Here is a 16,149-nt window from a genome sequence, read left to right on the forward strand (position 1 = left end):
CCCCCCCCCCCCCCCCAACACTTTGGATTTGTCTCAAGCAGCGGGCACCTGTTGGTCCACGAGTCATTGTCAGCGTGTAGATGGAACACCACACACTAACCCCGCCACAACACAAGTACACACAAGCTAAAGTCCGCTTTTGGCCTCCAGCTGTTGTTACAGGTGGAAAAAGTCTTTGAATAAAAAAAGGCAGCCCGTTCCCTCCTGCGGTCCAGACAATGTACAGACGACAATCCAGCACAGGTTATTGTGAGACAGCTGATAAGGGCAACATCACTCTGGAGGCAGAAAGAAGAGGAAAGGAGTTGCAGGACTATTTCCAGGTCAGCAGTTAGAGCAACGAACGAGGTTCCAACCCCCTTTAAACCTGCATGAAGTCTGGAGACTCCAGGATGGTGTCTGGAATAGAGAACAGTGCAGGTCAGTGAGAGCACAGAAAAGATGGCAGGTAATCTACATGTATCAACCCGCACAACTGCACATTTCATGTCTGTGTGCTGGCACTGAAATTTAGATATGAAAGAGTTTAAAAAATGTCACTTCCTGCCCAAAAAGGCAGACGGAAGACGTGACTGCGTTTCTTTTTCCATACCTCCCACTCCATAGATTAGAACGAGCGCACAGAGAGACTGGTAGATTTCTCAGAATAATATGTGTTTTGCTGGAAACCCATTGAAAAGCAGAACAAAAAGTCCTTAAAGCCCGAGTTGCAACATGTTGACGATAAGAGGGAACTGCTTCTAGATAAATTCCTCTCAGCGAAAGGTCAGCGGCCCGAAAAAGATGAACAAGGAAGCTGAAGTGTGGCTTTCATCCATGTAACACGAAACCTCAGACAAGAAACCGGGCTTGGTATTCGGTATAACGTTCGTAGACTACTGTAGGAAATGAGCTCTGACAGGAAAATCCACTGTGACAGGTGTACAAAATATCGGGGGGGTTTTCTTGGGTTCTAGATGGTTTTATCAATATTTCGTGGCGTGCTCTCTAGAGGAGGAACATGGCTGTAATCTGAGATGCATCTTCCATCTGTCAATTATCATTAACAGAGGTTTTCCCACTAGTGGCATTACTCATTACCAGAATTCAATTTGGGCAAAACAGCAGCATCTCATAGGACTCGCTGAGTGTGGGTGGCTCAGTTGTACCTTCTGTTTATGCTCGTCAGGTCTTACATGCGGTATAATGTCAATGAGCTCCAGTAACTGTTTCTGAGACTTTTCCTTGTTTGCACACTAAACTGTTGTAGTGTGGTTATAGGTCATCGGAACAACATATGTGATGGTTTGGGTTTTTCAGTAGGTCGGTTCAGTTCTGACCATTCCCCCCGTACCGCCACAGGCCCGTGCTGGCAGGAAACGGGGCAATCCACCTCAGCATGCCTGGAATGTCTGCACAGGTGCCCCGGGAATCGGTAGAAAAACACTCAGGATTGAACCCCTTCACCGTAACTAATGTTTCAGTATTATTTCAAGTCGAGTCGGAGAGAACGGCTGAAGGGGGGCCATTAGTGTTCAATGAGAGTGCTGATGGGTGGAAAATGACTTTGCGAGGGAGGCGAGAGAAGAATTCAGAGGGTGACAGCATAAGGAGGTGGTTTTACTCGTGTTTGGGAGAGAATGTAAACTCACCACACAGAATATCTTTCAATCACATAAGACTCAACCCAGCTGTTCTGAGACTGAGCGTGCAATTTTGCACAAGAATGTCAGCATCTTTCCGCCAACACATGACCGCACACAGGATGTTTCAGCAGAAACGTGCACACAGCCACAGTTGTTCTTTGATTTCATCAGAGTGTTTTACCATACTGCCTGTACATTTTGAAATCGGTATTTCCAGAGCTATGTCCTTGTGCAATACAGTTTCGTGCCACTGCTCGAGTGCTTTGTTTCGGGTAACAAACGAGAATGTCAAGGAAGTCATGTGTATGCATTCAGAATGTAGTTGGTAAGGCATGACCTACCAATGAGCACACTCACTAAGTCGTGTTAATGAACTCCCCTGAGATTGCTCATACTCTGCTTTCTTTGTGTTATGGCGCTGGTCAGGAGAGTTTTAGCCACGCTAAAGGGCAAAAGCTGAACAAAATGGAGAATGGGTTTGATAATTGTGTGTCCCATCCTGTGCTGAGTGATTTAGTGTGTGTGTGTGTGTGTGTGTGTGTCCTACCTTCTATTGGAAAGAATACGTCCCCGTGTGCAGGAGGAGAAAGGGGGGTTCCTGGCTCAGACAACAGGTGGCGTCCTGTCTCCGATGATTGCCTGGTCATGATCTGAGACACGGTACGGGTCTTAATCTGCGGCGATCCCCCAAGAAACACAGGGTTCTCGTGGCATTGAGCCTCACTGAAAACACGCACGCACACACAAGAAAGGGAAGCATACCGATGAGTAAGACATTGCCGAAATGACCCAATAAACTGTTTCAACATTCACCTGTTGCTCAAGACGTTTACAATCTTTGTATGTGTCGCATTTATATTCTAGCAGTAATCAGGGCTTCAATACTTAACTGCACTTATAACACTATGTACTGTATGTACACAACTTGCAGTAAGTTGTGTACATACACGTGAATTAATTAAGTCTCCCTGTTGTGAGCCATAAATCGGTTTCGCTTTGTGCTGTAAAGTAATTACATTTCCCACAAAATACATTCCAGTGGCACACAACATAACGTACAGTGTTAAGACTGCCAATGCTCTTGGCTGAAGTCCTTTTTGTTGTACAGTAATTAAGACGATGCACCCAAATGATTCATTGATGTTTTGAAGCTATTTGTAGATCTTTAGTGAACAAAAGTTTAAAGGAATTATCCGCAGAATTGTAACACGCTTTGGTCTCGTCAGGTTTTGTGGCTGAAACTATCTATTGTGTAAGAAATGTTGTGGCCACTTCCTAGTGGAATATCCATGTGTACAGTGTTATTATTCTAAAGAGCAGCTGTGTTTTGAAGCCGGCCCATGAAGCCAGCTGCCTGACAGACTGTGGGAAAACGTACCTGTCCATCCTCACCAGCTCTTGTGCACCTGGGAGAGAGAGGAAGCGGGAAATGGGCCATTGTGAGTATACTGAAACAGAGCGGAACACTACAGATCTACGCACTACAGTGTGAATGCGCTTCCTACTGTGTGAAATACAGTTAATCCTCCTCATAGACAGGAAATATGTGTCACACAAAACACTACGGGGAACCCACTGTGAGACGATTATGTAGCATGGACGTGGAAATGAAGGAGTGCGAGCTTGCTTGTTTGTGCGTTTCAGTATTACGTACGTCTGCTCGACCGGGCGGTCTGCCTCTGTTTGTACACAAGCATCAGAATCAGAGGCAGAGAAAGCAGGGCCAAGATGCAGGCTGCTATGGCCAGGGCCACTGGCACGGAGCCTGGGGAAGCAACAGAGAGACTGTGAGGTAAATACACGGAGTAACTGGCTAGTCATACATTGGCTTTGAAGGCTTGAATAAGGTGACGTACCTCCAGCTGGTGTTGGATCCCAGACAGTGCAGTCTTGAGAGCCATTCCTCCCTGGCAAGAGAACAAAGACACTGTTTCTCACAAGCAGTATATCACAATGTAACATTGGTTTGGGTTTCTGCCTGTTAATTGCAACATACGATCAGGGCCCCAGGAAGAGATACACAACCCAATACACATTCACACCCACACATTTGATGTCCTTACGTGGTGTAACATGGAGAATAACGTGGCTGTGGGGTTTCTGCACGAGGGCGTTGTGTTTCTGTTCCAGCTGGAAGTCTAGGAGCATGCAGCAGTAGCGACCCTGGTCAGAGTGGATCACGTTCTGCAGAACCACCCAGAAGTTGTGCTCTGTAGCTCCAAATTGCAACCCTGGCGTTAAGCTGTGGTTGCCATGTGAATGACCAATGGTAGTATGGCGCGGGCCCGTCCGTCCCGTGCAGTGCCGATCACTGTGGGGCGTGAAAAGCCAGCCGCGCCTCAAGACATCGGTGGGGTGCAAGGCGGCCCCTCTCTGGTCACACACCAGTTTGACGGTTGCACCCTCGGGACAGGTGTAGTGCAGGTGGGGGGCCGAAACACTCAGAGTGGAGTGGGCGTGGGACATGTCACCTTTTCCTAGAGAGAATAGACAAGTATGGTAGAAAGTAGGTAACAAATATAATGGTTATCAACTTTTACCAACCAAAGGCTTCAGGTTAGAGATGATGAAGTTTTGTGTGAAAGCCTGCCAATCCTAGCAGAGGAGGTGGGATTTGTATGCAGTAGAAATGACAGGAAGTGTTTGAGAAGCTCAACCCAGGGAACACAAATCCCTGAAGATGACGAAGAAAAGCCAGAGGAAAGAGGCGAGTGTACTTAGTAAAAATAAAACAAGTCACATGTTTACTTTGATGGCAGTGGCATCTAGTTTTTCAGAGGGTACAAAATCCAATAGATTCATATTCAGAAGCTGCATGAAACATTACATATAACCAGAACAAGAATATTTTAATAGAAATATAGATACATTAATGCTGATGCATGTACGTCATGATGTTCCTTAGGTGCTTGGATATGTTTTGTAAATAACCAGAGTGTAAAACCAAATCATAGCAACTACCAGTCTCAACATGGATTTAAAGCTAAAGTCAAACGATTTCCCATGGCCTATTTCTGCACACTATATGCGTTCTTGGTTTTTGTGCGTTTTGGGGTCAGCACAGTTTGTTTCCTGTTCTGCATATAGTCGTACTGTGGTTGAAGACAGTGCTGGTTAAAGTAAAATTATCCTAACCTCCTGTGGGAGTTAAATTGCCTGTTCCTCTCGGAGAGCGATGCAATGTACAACGTACACAGCATCTCATGTGACATCAAATTAGGGAAAGTGTAGAAATCAGACCGTTGTTTTGCTCTGATCAATTTCTGCAACATACTCTGACTATTGCGATGTGGTATCATTACCCAGTGATTGCAGTGAAATGGCCATTCTAAAAACCGAAAAAGACAGCTGTGGGATGTATCTTTACATATTACATACTCGCACAGTAAACCACATCCTGTTCTCACTGGTACATCGGTGGAATACACCAATACATGGAGTCGTTAATGTGTGGACTGAATGATTATCTCATTGCCATAACACAACAAAACAGAGATATTCTCAGGCTAAGCGTTCTGAAGCCACTCTCTAATTCCTACAACCAAACAAAAAACAAGGCAGACGCATCATAAACTACCCACAGTGCAGCGTCAACACGCATAATGAATGGCTTTCCACATATCCAGCATGTAGAACAACAGGACGACTCTGGCTTTGTCTGCCTAAATAGATTACTCCCATCCGTTGTCTGTAACAGTTTGTAGTTTAGCATCCAAGAATGCTTAGCGCTGTGAAGAAGACAGGAAGGCCACGTGTTAGTGAGTGTATTATGTTTGGGTGTGTATATTATAGTTGCGCCATGGATCGGAGAATTTGCAGTAAAATCTGTGTGTTTGGAGGATGACTGGTGGGCGCCAGGGTTTGAGAAGAGGACTTCCTTCCTGAGTCGTCTTGCCATGCAAACACGCGAAACTCCTCCTCCTCCTCTCTAGCCCCTCACTCCTTAAAGCTAAATGTGAAGGGCCACAGCTGCTGCTGTATGGCTCTTTATGGGCCGATCATTTCAAACAGGTTGCACCTCCACCCATACCCCAATCAGTTATGATGTCACTGCAGGTGTATTCCATCTGCTGTCAGAGTCAACACACATGCTGTTACATCACAGCTTGGACTGAGAGTTTAAACCCGTAGAGAGCAGCGGAGCAGCAGTTTTGTTTGAGTCACTGGTATTCAACAATGAACTTATTATGTTTCTTCCACTACCACTATTTTCCTCGGAAGGCAGCAGATGCAACATGCGAGAGTTTTGCATCAAATGAGGAAGCAAATAATTTGTTTTAGTGTTCACGTCAATATCGGCATTTAAGTAGTTGGTTTACACTCTGCTGGATGGGAAATACAGTAGCTGCCATTTGATTACCTGCGCATGTTTGTATATTCAGCATGTGTGCATCCTGTGTGTGTGTGTGTCACAGAGTGCAGGGTACGTGCCACGTTCCTGTGTGTGACTGAACTCGGTAGCAATAGGAAGACCAGGGAGGGTGATTAAAGTGAAACTGTTGCCCCCCACGGCTGTTCCGGCCTGCGAGGTGGGACAATAGGAGGGGAAGCCCTTCTCCTCTCCTGTTTCACACCCGCCCTGCCTTCCTCCCTGAACTCTTCCCTGGTTTCTCTCGCCTTATTTACACTAGTGGGAGATGGATTTCTGGCATATTCTGTATCAATTGGGTGGGGTTACCACAGTGTCGGCACTATCTGAGCCGCCTTGATGTGGCTGCAACCAGGTAAAAACTGACAGCAAGCTCTGCCCCGTGTCTGGAACAGACGGGACTTCTTTCACTTTACACCAGACATCTGTGTTTTGGCTCCATTATGGATCTAAGTTTCCTTCTGTGATCTCTGTTCTCAGGATCCTGATAGCCCCTCAGGGCCCAGAAACAGGCCCTCCTTTGTTTTAAGCCTGAATGCCACCTGTTTAGGACATGTTGCCTCTGACAGCTTTCTTACATTCGGACATGCAGCCGCGCCTGTGTGAATTAATTAAACATGCCTTCATATCTCCTTAAATTACCATAAATTCAACCAGTTCAACCACTTTTCTGCAAGAGTATATCTAATGCTTCTTCTTTTGTATTGAAGCGGTTCAAATATTGAACATACCCTACTGGAAAATCTGGTTTCCTTTCACTTGCGAGTTCTCTACCTGTGTTTGTACAAGTGCTGCTACACCACACACACACACACAGACACACACACACACACACACTTCAGACTCCACCCTCTTTCACACCTACTGTAATGGTAATGATTATCCAGCCCATTAAAGGGTGTTAATGAAACCAGCAGGAGGATCCCAGATTAGTTCCTCCACACACACACACACTCACACACACACACACACACACACTCACACACACACACACACACAAACTAAGAAAGTGCGAGAGTTTCAGTTGAAGCTTCTGGCATGCATGAAGCATCTTTTCAGCAACAGGAAGTGTTAAAATGTGGCAGTTCAGACCCTACCTAGTCCAAAAGGGATGTGGTTCAGGGTCAGTGAAGAAGGTCACCATGCTCAGGGATCCATGACATTTGATTACAGTCATTCGCTGTGTACTTTACCTTGTGAGCCAATCGGCCATAAACTTGTTTGTATAAGTGTTTTTCAAGTAAACGGCACACTCTGTCCCAATCTCGACCTTCCTCTTCCTCTAAATGTACTTCATGCATTTAGCCACGTAACTAAATGCTGGTGTAAGGACAGCTTCATAAACACGACTGCAACATCGTTTTTTCATTTAGCCACAGCAACAATGCAGCTGAAATTTAAATTTTAAATAATTACTTAATTTAAACAAAGCGAGTTCATTATTATCAACTAGTTTGCCTGCATCCTCCCTCTTCTAGGGTAATTTCATGCTTTTCATACTTGATATTGTTAAGCTGTTTCTATTAATAGTTCAGATCTTTACACATTGGTTGCTGTTTATTGCTGCAGTGACGAGAAGCAGAGTCAAGGCTCTATCAGCGAAGGTCAATGCTGTTCAGAGAATCAGTGGGAGACTCATCCTTATAAGAAGAAGTGAAGGCCACTGGTGTTTGGGGGAGTCTTTACTCGTCATACTTGCTGCATATCAAACATCAGACACCAAGGTTTCAGCTACACATGTGTGTCAGACAATTAAGAAGGTGATACCACGGAAAGTCTTAGAAGAACACGGGAGCTCCCCTTCCTCCATCTAATTACTCATGCGGTATGTGCCCGCACAACTGCTGCACATCAACACACTTACTGACTGCCGGGCCTGTTCTCGTCTATGACATTGACCCAGGAAGCTCTTTTTTTCTTATCACTACACCCTAATGATGATGTATTCATTTAGGACAGAGGATCAATGAGCGACACAAGACATGTCACAGCAGGAGGAGAAAGTAGCCAAGACAGTGAAAGAGGGAGCACCCACATCCTGTGGAGTTTATTGACCATTTTTGACTGTGCCATTGTCCTCCATGAGCAGCTAAATGCTTATCTAGACTGGGAGGAAAGGACTGAGCCCCTGATTACCGCTCTGTTTATCTCAAGTGGAGTTTTGTGGAGGAGAAACACATTATTGGCAGCGGCACAAAAGGCTGTTTTCATCATCGGCTCAGAGGAAGGAAACTTCCAAACAAAAAAGACACAACAGGGCTGAAGGGAGCAGTCCTAAAGTCAGACCGGCCTATTAAGCTTTTAGGAGCCTCTGAGTAAAGGCCTGCATAACTATTTCAAAACGCAAAAAAAACTTGGCAACAAACATTTAAATCCGAAACATGTTTTGAGTTACAAATAAAGATTTTGGTCCAGGATGGGTCAGCCTAAAAGTTCAGTAAACATCATTGACGTACTTGTCGCGTGAGCTTATCTAAACAGACCAAATCCTAAAGCCCAAAACTAATAAGCTCTGCAAGGTTTCCGGGGCGTTTGAAGTGAAGCACCCTGCGCCCCGGAGGCAACAGCTGCTTCTCCCGTCTCCTCCTGCGCCAGTTGCCTAAAAAGTCCTGCATTTGATTACAGCTCCCTCGATAACATGCAAATAGATTTTTTCTTTATGAATTATTGAATGTATCAGTCACCAGAATCGTCCTGCACATGCGCACGCAGCTTTAGGAAAGTTCCCCGAGTGTAATTTGATGTATGCCTGGTCGTTTACATTTCTGGCCATTTTAAGACTCGTCAGTCTAAAAACGTCCACGGCAACCGTCCAATTTGCGGCTGTTTTTTTAAAGGCTATAAGAGCAGCACTATAAAGTGCATTTACACCCCGCTACATCCCATGGGTGCGGCTTTAACGCCGCTTCACACCAGATGTTCTGCCTCAAAACAACAGCAGCAGCAAATGAAGACTGGAAAGCTGTGGGCTGTGGTCACGCTCCAGAAATGTTAATGTCACTAAAAAAAAGGGACATTTGTGCATTTGTTCAAAATTCTATTAAGCATAACAAAGAGACTAAAAGTTTTAAATTTGGAGTAACGCACCACGAGCCTCTCAGACGCATCGCGTTCCTATTGGAAGGCAATTGATGACTTTACCGCCCGTTGTATTTCTATCCGTCCAAACCTATTAATGTTACTTTAGCTATGGTTTCTACCCCCGTGTGTTTCGATTGACTTTTCGTTGCGTGCTGAAAACAAGTATCGTTCCCCATCATTGAATTCAGTCAATTGTCACTCAGAGGGAGTTGTTAATTAACAAGTCCTCACACGCAGAGCGGGGACAGTCAGAGAGCCGGTTCAACAGATCTGTAGAGATCTGTCCTCGTGCTTACCTCCAGCGACGTAAAACAAAACGGAGCACAACCAAAACAGGGACTTCTTTCCCCAGAGTGATGTCCGACAGGGTAATCCTCGCTCCATGGTTGTCTGGACGTTGAGCAAAAAAAAGAGTAGCAGAGCAGTGTTTGACTCAAGCTATCATCAACTAACTCTGCTGGAAGCCTTTGTTCAACTTTTCCTCTGCATGCAAAACTCCACTCTACTAAACAACAGAACACAGGCGGCTGGTTGACAGTCCTTCGTCTCCAAGTTGACTTAACCCCTCTGTAGTCTACTCTAGTTCACTGTGGAGCGCAAAAGCAACGTGATACAACACACTCCTCCCCCTGCTGTCAGTCTCTCTCTCTCTCTCTCTCTCTCTCTCTCTATCTCTCTCTCTCTCTCTCTCTATCTCTCTCTCTCTGCCCACACCCATGAGTATAGCAGATAATCATCATTATTAATCACCAAAATCATATTACAAAAATGTACTGTTGGGCTTGGATAGTGAATAAATATATACAGTATATATATATATATATATATATATAGTATATTTTACATTTATTAAAGTTGCTGTGATAGTCTAGTTCTAATTTGGTATCTTTTGCTCTCTAACACACACACACACACACACATAGCTTACAGCTCATGCAGAAATCACAATATTGTGAAATTCCTCCGGGCTCTTTAACCGCCACAGCCTGAGGAGTTCACTCCATCTTTTAGCAGCACTGGGAGGGGGAGCAGGAGGTCAGACTGGTGGAGCAGGAACTGACTCAACACTCCTTCCAAACAGTGATCCTTTCACTTATGTATCAGAATCTTTCCTTGGTTTGATGAGGTGGCTTCTTTTAGGATACACTGCTGTCTTTCTTCCATTTCACTTACATTTTAGCTTTTACTTTTTTTTTCACATCTAAAGTGAGCAGATTGCACATCAGGGAAGCAGAACTTTTGGCTTCCTTGCAGCAGCTTCTCTCCGCGTCACTTACTCTTAAGATTTCTTTTTTGTTCTAACAAGATATTTTCTTCTTCTGTCTGTAACACAATATGGTCCCACTGTCTCATCCCAGTCTCCCATGTTAAATGAAGCCTGATCACATGTCACAGACGCAAAATCACAACTGAAGACCTTAATACCTGTATGTATCCTCTCTAGTGAACAGTGTATACAAGTGCAGGAGTCAATCTTCACTTGGAGGAATAAAAGAATAACTTGGACCAGTTGTCTTCACTTGAATATATGTTTATTACAGCACAGACCTGATCAGACAAGTTTTTTGGCACTGCATGCGAGACATACCAAAAACCTCAAGTGCCACAAGATTCACCCAGCCTTGCACTGTGTATCTATCGCACGTCATCAGAGAGGACACAAAACAATGTGTAACCCTGGGTCCAGACCGCTACAAGGTTTCCATGTTATCTTAACTTCGAGACACACAGAGCCTCCTCACATAAGGCACGCCGATCCTGAGGCCTCTCAAAATACCAAACCATGACGATGAATGAATCACACGTCTTAGTGTCTAATACACATCTCCCACGACAAAAAGGAACCCGTACTGTCAGCAGAGTTTAGTACAGTAAGCCACAAATAGCTGACACAGCTGTAAAAAGTTTCCCTCCGTTTGTCACGCAGACCTCAACCACCATCTATGTCCACATTGTGGATGAGAACGATAACGCCCCAGAGTTTCCTGAGGAGGAGTACGTCACGGTGCTGAGCGAGGGACCAGACACAGTGGGCGCCACCATCGCCACAGTAACGGCGATCGACCCAGATGAGGGTCTGAACGGCACCTTGCGATATGCCATCGCTCAAGGAAACCTGATCCAGACCTTCCATATAAACAGCATCACGGTAAGACATGGTGAATGTTATGCTGTCGTGTTACCTCTGCAGAAACATCCATGCATTAACCTGCTGTGTGTGATGCGTATGTGTGTGTGTGTGTGTGTGTATTTAGGGGAGAATTACAGCCGTGAAGGAGCTGGACTACGAGATCAGCAAAGGACACTACGCACTGGTCGTCACGGCCACGGACCAGTGTCCAAAGCCTGCTCTTCGCTTGACATCCAGCACAACAGTAATTATGCAAATGAGACCCACTCTTTTATTCTGATGACTGAAATTACACATTTTAGAGCTGAAACAATTATTGATAAATTAAGTAGTCGATCAAAAGAAAATCAATTCTCAATTTTGATCCTCCAATGTGAAGATTTGCTGTTTTTATCTATTTTACATATTTGTAAATAATTTTGACCATTGGACTATTGGCCACGACGAACAATACGAAGATATCAACTTGGTTTTTGGTTTCTTCGAATGTTTCGCTTGCTGATACCAGAATGAAGTGCATTGCAGTAGTAGAGTCTCAAGCAGATAAAAGCATGAACGACTCTCTCCAGGTCTGTAAATAAAGATGAAATGCAGAAACTTGATGATTAAAAACACCCAAATCCATCCTTACACATGAAGATTTGCATCAGAATATCAAGACACAAGGACCCAAAAGTTGCTTTTGATCCTATTTCTGCCATTCACAGTGTACATGTCACAATCACCTATCTCAAAACGGATGTTGAAAGTCCCTCTCCCTCCCTCCTTCCTTTAGGTGCTGGTAAATGTCCTAGATGTGAACGATGTGACACCCACTTTTCCCAGAGCCTTTGAGGGACCCTTCGAGGTGACTGAGGGCCAGCCAGGACCCCGGGTCTGGACTCTCAGAGCCAGTGATGTAGACTCTGGCCTCAACGGCAAAGTGGAGTACAGCATCACCGGTGGAGATCCCCAGAGTTAGTACCGGATTCTTCTGTAGAAGAGAGTGATCTGCTATTAAATCCTCACTGTGGGTCTCTGAGCCTTTTGTCTCTGTCTCTCTGTCAGATGAGTTCATGGTTTCTCCAGTGGAGGGCGAGCTGCGGGTGAGGAAGGACGTAGAGCTGGACAGAGAAACAACAGCCTTCTATAACATCACTGTCACAGCCCGAGACCTGGGCACCCCGTCTCGCAACAGCTCGGTGGGCCTTTATTACATAAACACACACACTGCTGGCAGCCACATACTCTCACCATATCCTCTTGAACAATTATGATCTTGCAAGCTTCCCTTCTGTGCTGTAAGATCAACAGTTAAACACACATTACATCTGAAAAAGCACATTTGGTCTATAAATGCTGTGAAATTTAAAATCTCCAGTAAATGTTTGGGACAGATTAACACACAAAAACATGTTTCATGTTATAACAGCTGCTTAGTGAACCTTTGTGATGGGTCTAGGAGGAGTTGTGTGGCACAGTATCTTCTCGACATCATTTGTAGACAGACAATCTAAATATGAGTGACTGTGAACAGGCATGAGTTTGAGGTTTTGTCTTTGTCCTGGCGTGTTTCCTTCAGGTGGTGGTGGGGGTCAATGTCCGAGACATCAACGACAACGACCCAGTCCTCCTGGACCTGCCGTACAACACAAACGTGAGTGAAGGCGCCACCATACACACCTCTGTGGCCCGGGTCCAAGCGCGAGATGCAGACAGCGGACGGAACGCGTTGCTAACTTACAACATCACCGCTGGCAACCAGGATGGAGCCTTCTACATCAACGACACGGTGAGATAACAGATAATAACAGGCAGGAATCTTTTCGGGCAACAAAACACTGAATTTCAGTCACTCTTTAAGTTGAAAAATCTGACTCTGACTGATGTGGTGACAGTGGAGCAGGTGGTTGAAAAAAGGGAAGCATGGGGGAAGAAGTGGGAATCTTGTGACTAACTGCTCCCAGATTTAATCACGTCAAGTAAGACTTGGTCCAGATGTTTCATCTGCAGTCTGCACTTAAGGCTTGTACAGCCCTGCTACAGATATGTTTACAGAGCATACAAATACACGTCCTTTAGAGAAGGACAGGTGAAAAGACATATACTGTGGTAGCACAACGGTGTAATATAACATACTGTTGTATCAAGAGTGAATCTCTGAACACCCTCTTCCTCTCTGTGTCTGTCAGACAGGTGTGGTGCAGGTGAACAGACCACTGGACAGAGAGCGAGTGGCTGAGTACACACTGACCATCACCGTCAAAGACAACCCCGAGAACCCCCGCATCGCTCGCAGGGTAATCCCACCTCGCCTCTGCACACACATACTGCAAGCATTCACACACGTTCCCACATTGGCATTTTCACAAAGAGACCACTGAAACCACCACAGACCACCGCCACTGACGCAAAACCTTGTGTCTTTTAAAGTCGGCTTTGGAGGAATTCATAAAAACAGGCAATCCTGAACTTTTAGGTGCTCGGTGGCAGCCGCAAATGGCAATGAAATGAAAGGATTTGGATTCAAAGACCTTAGACCAAAGAGAATCTCTTGCACACTAATAACTTAAGAACATGAGAACCACCCAATCTGCAGTTGCAAGGTGTCCATTGTTATAAAAAACAATGTGGCCTGCTTTAAACGTTGCCTCTGTGGCGGAGGTGAGAAACTGTTCTAACCCGGAGCTGCAAAATAACATCTGCAACCACCAGCAGCCTGTTGGTGGTTGCACAGTACAACAACTGCAACACCTTTCTATTCTGACTACACTAAAACATCGGAGTGCTTTTTATCAATTTCCCTCTTTGAGGGCTGATTAACATATTTTTCTCTCCTCCTCTCTTATTCTTGTCTTTATCACATAATCCTCTGCTCTTTGTAATTGTTTATTTCTCCCCCGTCTGTCCCACACCACCAGGATTCAGACATCTTCGTGATCACCATTCTGGATGAGAATGACAACAGGCCGATATTCACCAGGACCAGCTACAGGGCAGAGATCACAGAGAACTCTGAAGCAGGTAGCACTCACGCTGGTGTGTTTATCTCTCTGTTTTCCCTCGAGTGGGGGAAATCTGCAGCACAGGGCATTGTACCAAAACACTGTCTGTAACACTGTCTCACCCACTTCCTGACTTTGTTGACATACGGCTTATATTCAGTGATGCTTGTAGACACATCTTTGAAAGTTAGAGGTCAGATAGAAGGACTGACAACTTTATAATCACAATTAATTTGTTCAACGTTTTACCATCTCTTGGCTATTATCAAAGAAACGTGCGATCACCAAGTGAAACAGGCTTGCTGGTGTAGTGTAAACATTCTAACCTGACTGTGATCATTTTACTTCTTCTTTGTCCTTTTAGGTAGTACTGTAACAGTGTTAAATGGGCCAGTTCTGGCTAAGGATAAGGACATCGGACCCAATGCTGTGGCGAAGTACCGCCTGCTGGGAGCCAGGGTGGACCTCTTTACTGTGGATGCCAACTCTGGTAACATTATAACTCCTCAGCAAGTAGACAGACAGAGAAATCTAAAAAGTGCAGTGCAATTGTTAAAGTCTCTGCACCTCCCTCTAGGTGTGATACGTGTGCGTCAGGGGGCGAAGTTGGACCGCGAGGCGTTTCAGGAGCCTCGGGTAGAGCTGTTCCTGGTTGGGGAGGACATAGGCGGTTTAAACAGCAGTGTCCCTCTCACGGTTACCATCCTGGACCAGAATGACAACCCTCCTGTCTTCAGTCCTTCCAGCTTCAGCGTTCGACTCCCTGAGAACAGCCCCTCTGGTGTGTAGATTGGCTTGTGGGGGTTACCCTAACCCTTGGGCAATGGACTGGTCACAAGAATACAAATGTGCGTGTGTGTGTGTCCTTTGTCACTTCCAGGTGTGGTGGTGACTCAGCTGTCCGCCACTGACGCCGATTCTGGCTCTAATGGCTGGCTGATGTATCGGCTGGAAAGTGGCGCTCAGGACCGCTTCGTGGTGGACCCGCTCTCTGGCGCGGTCCTAGTGGGCAACACCACCCTCGATAGAGAAGAGCGTGGGTCCTACCGCCTGGTCGTCATGGCAACTGATCGTGGCACACCCCCCATGTCGGGCACAGCCACCCTGACAGTCATTCTGGATGACGTCAACGACTCCCGACCCCGTTTTATAGAGCCAGTAACCATGATAAACGTCAATGAGTCCACCCCACCGGGTATGGTGGTGACCACGCTGACCGCTGAGGACCCGGATCTGCATCCCCGGCTGGAGTATTACATCATCTCAGTGGAGGCAAAGGATGATGGGAACAAACCAGTGGATGGGCTGCAGGAGTCCTTTGGCATTGATCTACACACTGGTGAGACATGGTGCAACCAAATTCAGGTTCTTGATCGACAAAGCTTAATTTTGACGGATGATGATAATTAGCCATTATACTGAAAATACTGGGTCTAACATTTGGGAAAATAATCAAATGTGTTTTGGTGAATTTTCAGGTGCAGTGTTTGTACGCAACCCGCTCAACAGAGAGCTGGTAGCTACATTTGAGATCATCGTGTCTGTCCATGACAACGCCAGTGAAGTTATTGACAAGTCAGGAAGTGTTCCCAATGGTGAGTCCGTTTCCATGAAACTCATCTTCAGTTTTATACATTCAGTAAGTTATCATCACTCCCTTATCATTATGACTCCTCCTCTACAGCGAGACTAACCATAAACGTGTTGGATGTAAATGACAATGCCCCTCGTTTCCGGCCCTTCGGAGTGTCCAACTTCACAGAGAAGATTTTAGAAGGTGCTCAGCCGGGCACAACGCTGCTATCAGTATCAGCTGTAGACCCCGATAAAGGTCCCAACGGCCAGGTCATCTACCAGCTGCTCCACCTGCCCCGAGGGGGATACGTTAGACTGGAGGACCCTTCTACTGGTAAGACCACCTGCACCACCTCAGCAAGCTGCAGTAGGCAAATCATGCAA

The 16,149-nt window shown here is 45.6% G+C and overlaps 2 protein-coding genes across 5 annotated transcripts in view; one reads left to right on the plus strand and one right to left on the minus strand.

Moving 5' to 3' along the window:
• cdh23 (cadherin-related 23) overlaps positions 1-16,149 on the plus strand; it is a 148,243-nt gene that overhangs the window by 122,679 nt on the left and 9,415 nt on the right. For all 4 annotated transcript variants that reach the window (XM_031878740.1, XM_031878749.1, XM_031878758.1 and 1 more), the window contains 12 exons: positions 11,003-11,224; positions 11,331-11,450; positions 11,982-12,162; positions 12,254-12,387; positions 12,768-12,977; positions 13,378-13,485; positions 14,107-14,209; positions 14,555-14,680; positions 14,768-14,971; positions 15,071-15,529; positions 15,669-15,785; positions 15,875-16,099. In XM_031878740.1, the coding sequence (XP_031734600.1) occupies positions 11,003-11,224; positions 11,331-11,450; positions 11,982-12,162; positions 12,254-12,387; positions 12,768-12,977; positions 13,378-13,485; positions 14,107-14,209; positions 14,555-14,680; positions 14,768-14,971; positions 15,071-15,529; positions 15,669-15,785; positions 15,875-16,099 (2,209 nt within the window). The remainder of the gene's footprint in view (positions 1-11,002; positions 11,225-11,330; positions 11,451-11,981; positions 12,163-12,253; positions 12,388-12,767; positions 12,978-13,377; positions 13,486-14,106; positions 14,210-14,554; positions 14,681-14,767; positions 14,972-15,070; positions 15,530-15,668; positions 15,786-15,874; positions 16,100-16,149) is intronic.
• Positions 332-9,666, minus strand: vsir (V-set immunoregulatory receptor). Its single transcript, XM_031878871.1, has 7 exons — positions 9,372-9,666; positions 3,689-4,102; positions 3,482-3,532; positions 3,280-3,390; positions 3,004-3,031; positions 2,173-2,348; positions 332-399 (listed from the first exon to the last, which is right to left on the minus strand). The coding sequence occupies exons 1-7, from the start codon at positions 9,457-9,459 to the stop codon at positions 362-364; spliced, it is 906 nt and encodes a 301-aa protein (XP_031734731.1). The 5' UTR covers positions 9,460-9,666; the 3' UTR covers positions 332-361.

Source organism: Anarrhichthys ocellatus, unplaced genomic scaffold (assembly GCF_004355925.1).
Source record: "Anarrhichthys ocellatus isolate YVR2014 unplaced genomic scaffold, GSC_Weel_1.0 scaffold3, whole genome shotgun sequence".
In the NCBI taxonomy this organism is placed as follows: Eukaryota; Metazoa; Chordata; class Actinopteri; order Perciformes; family Anarhichadidae; genus Anarrhichthys; species Anarrhichthys ocellatus.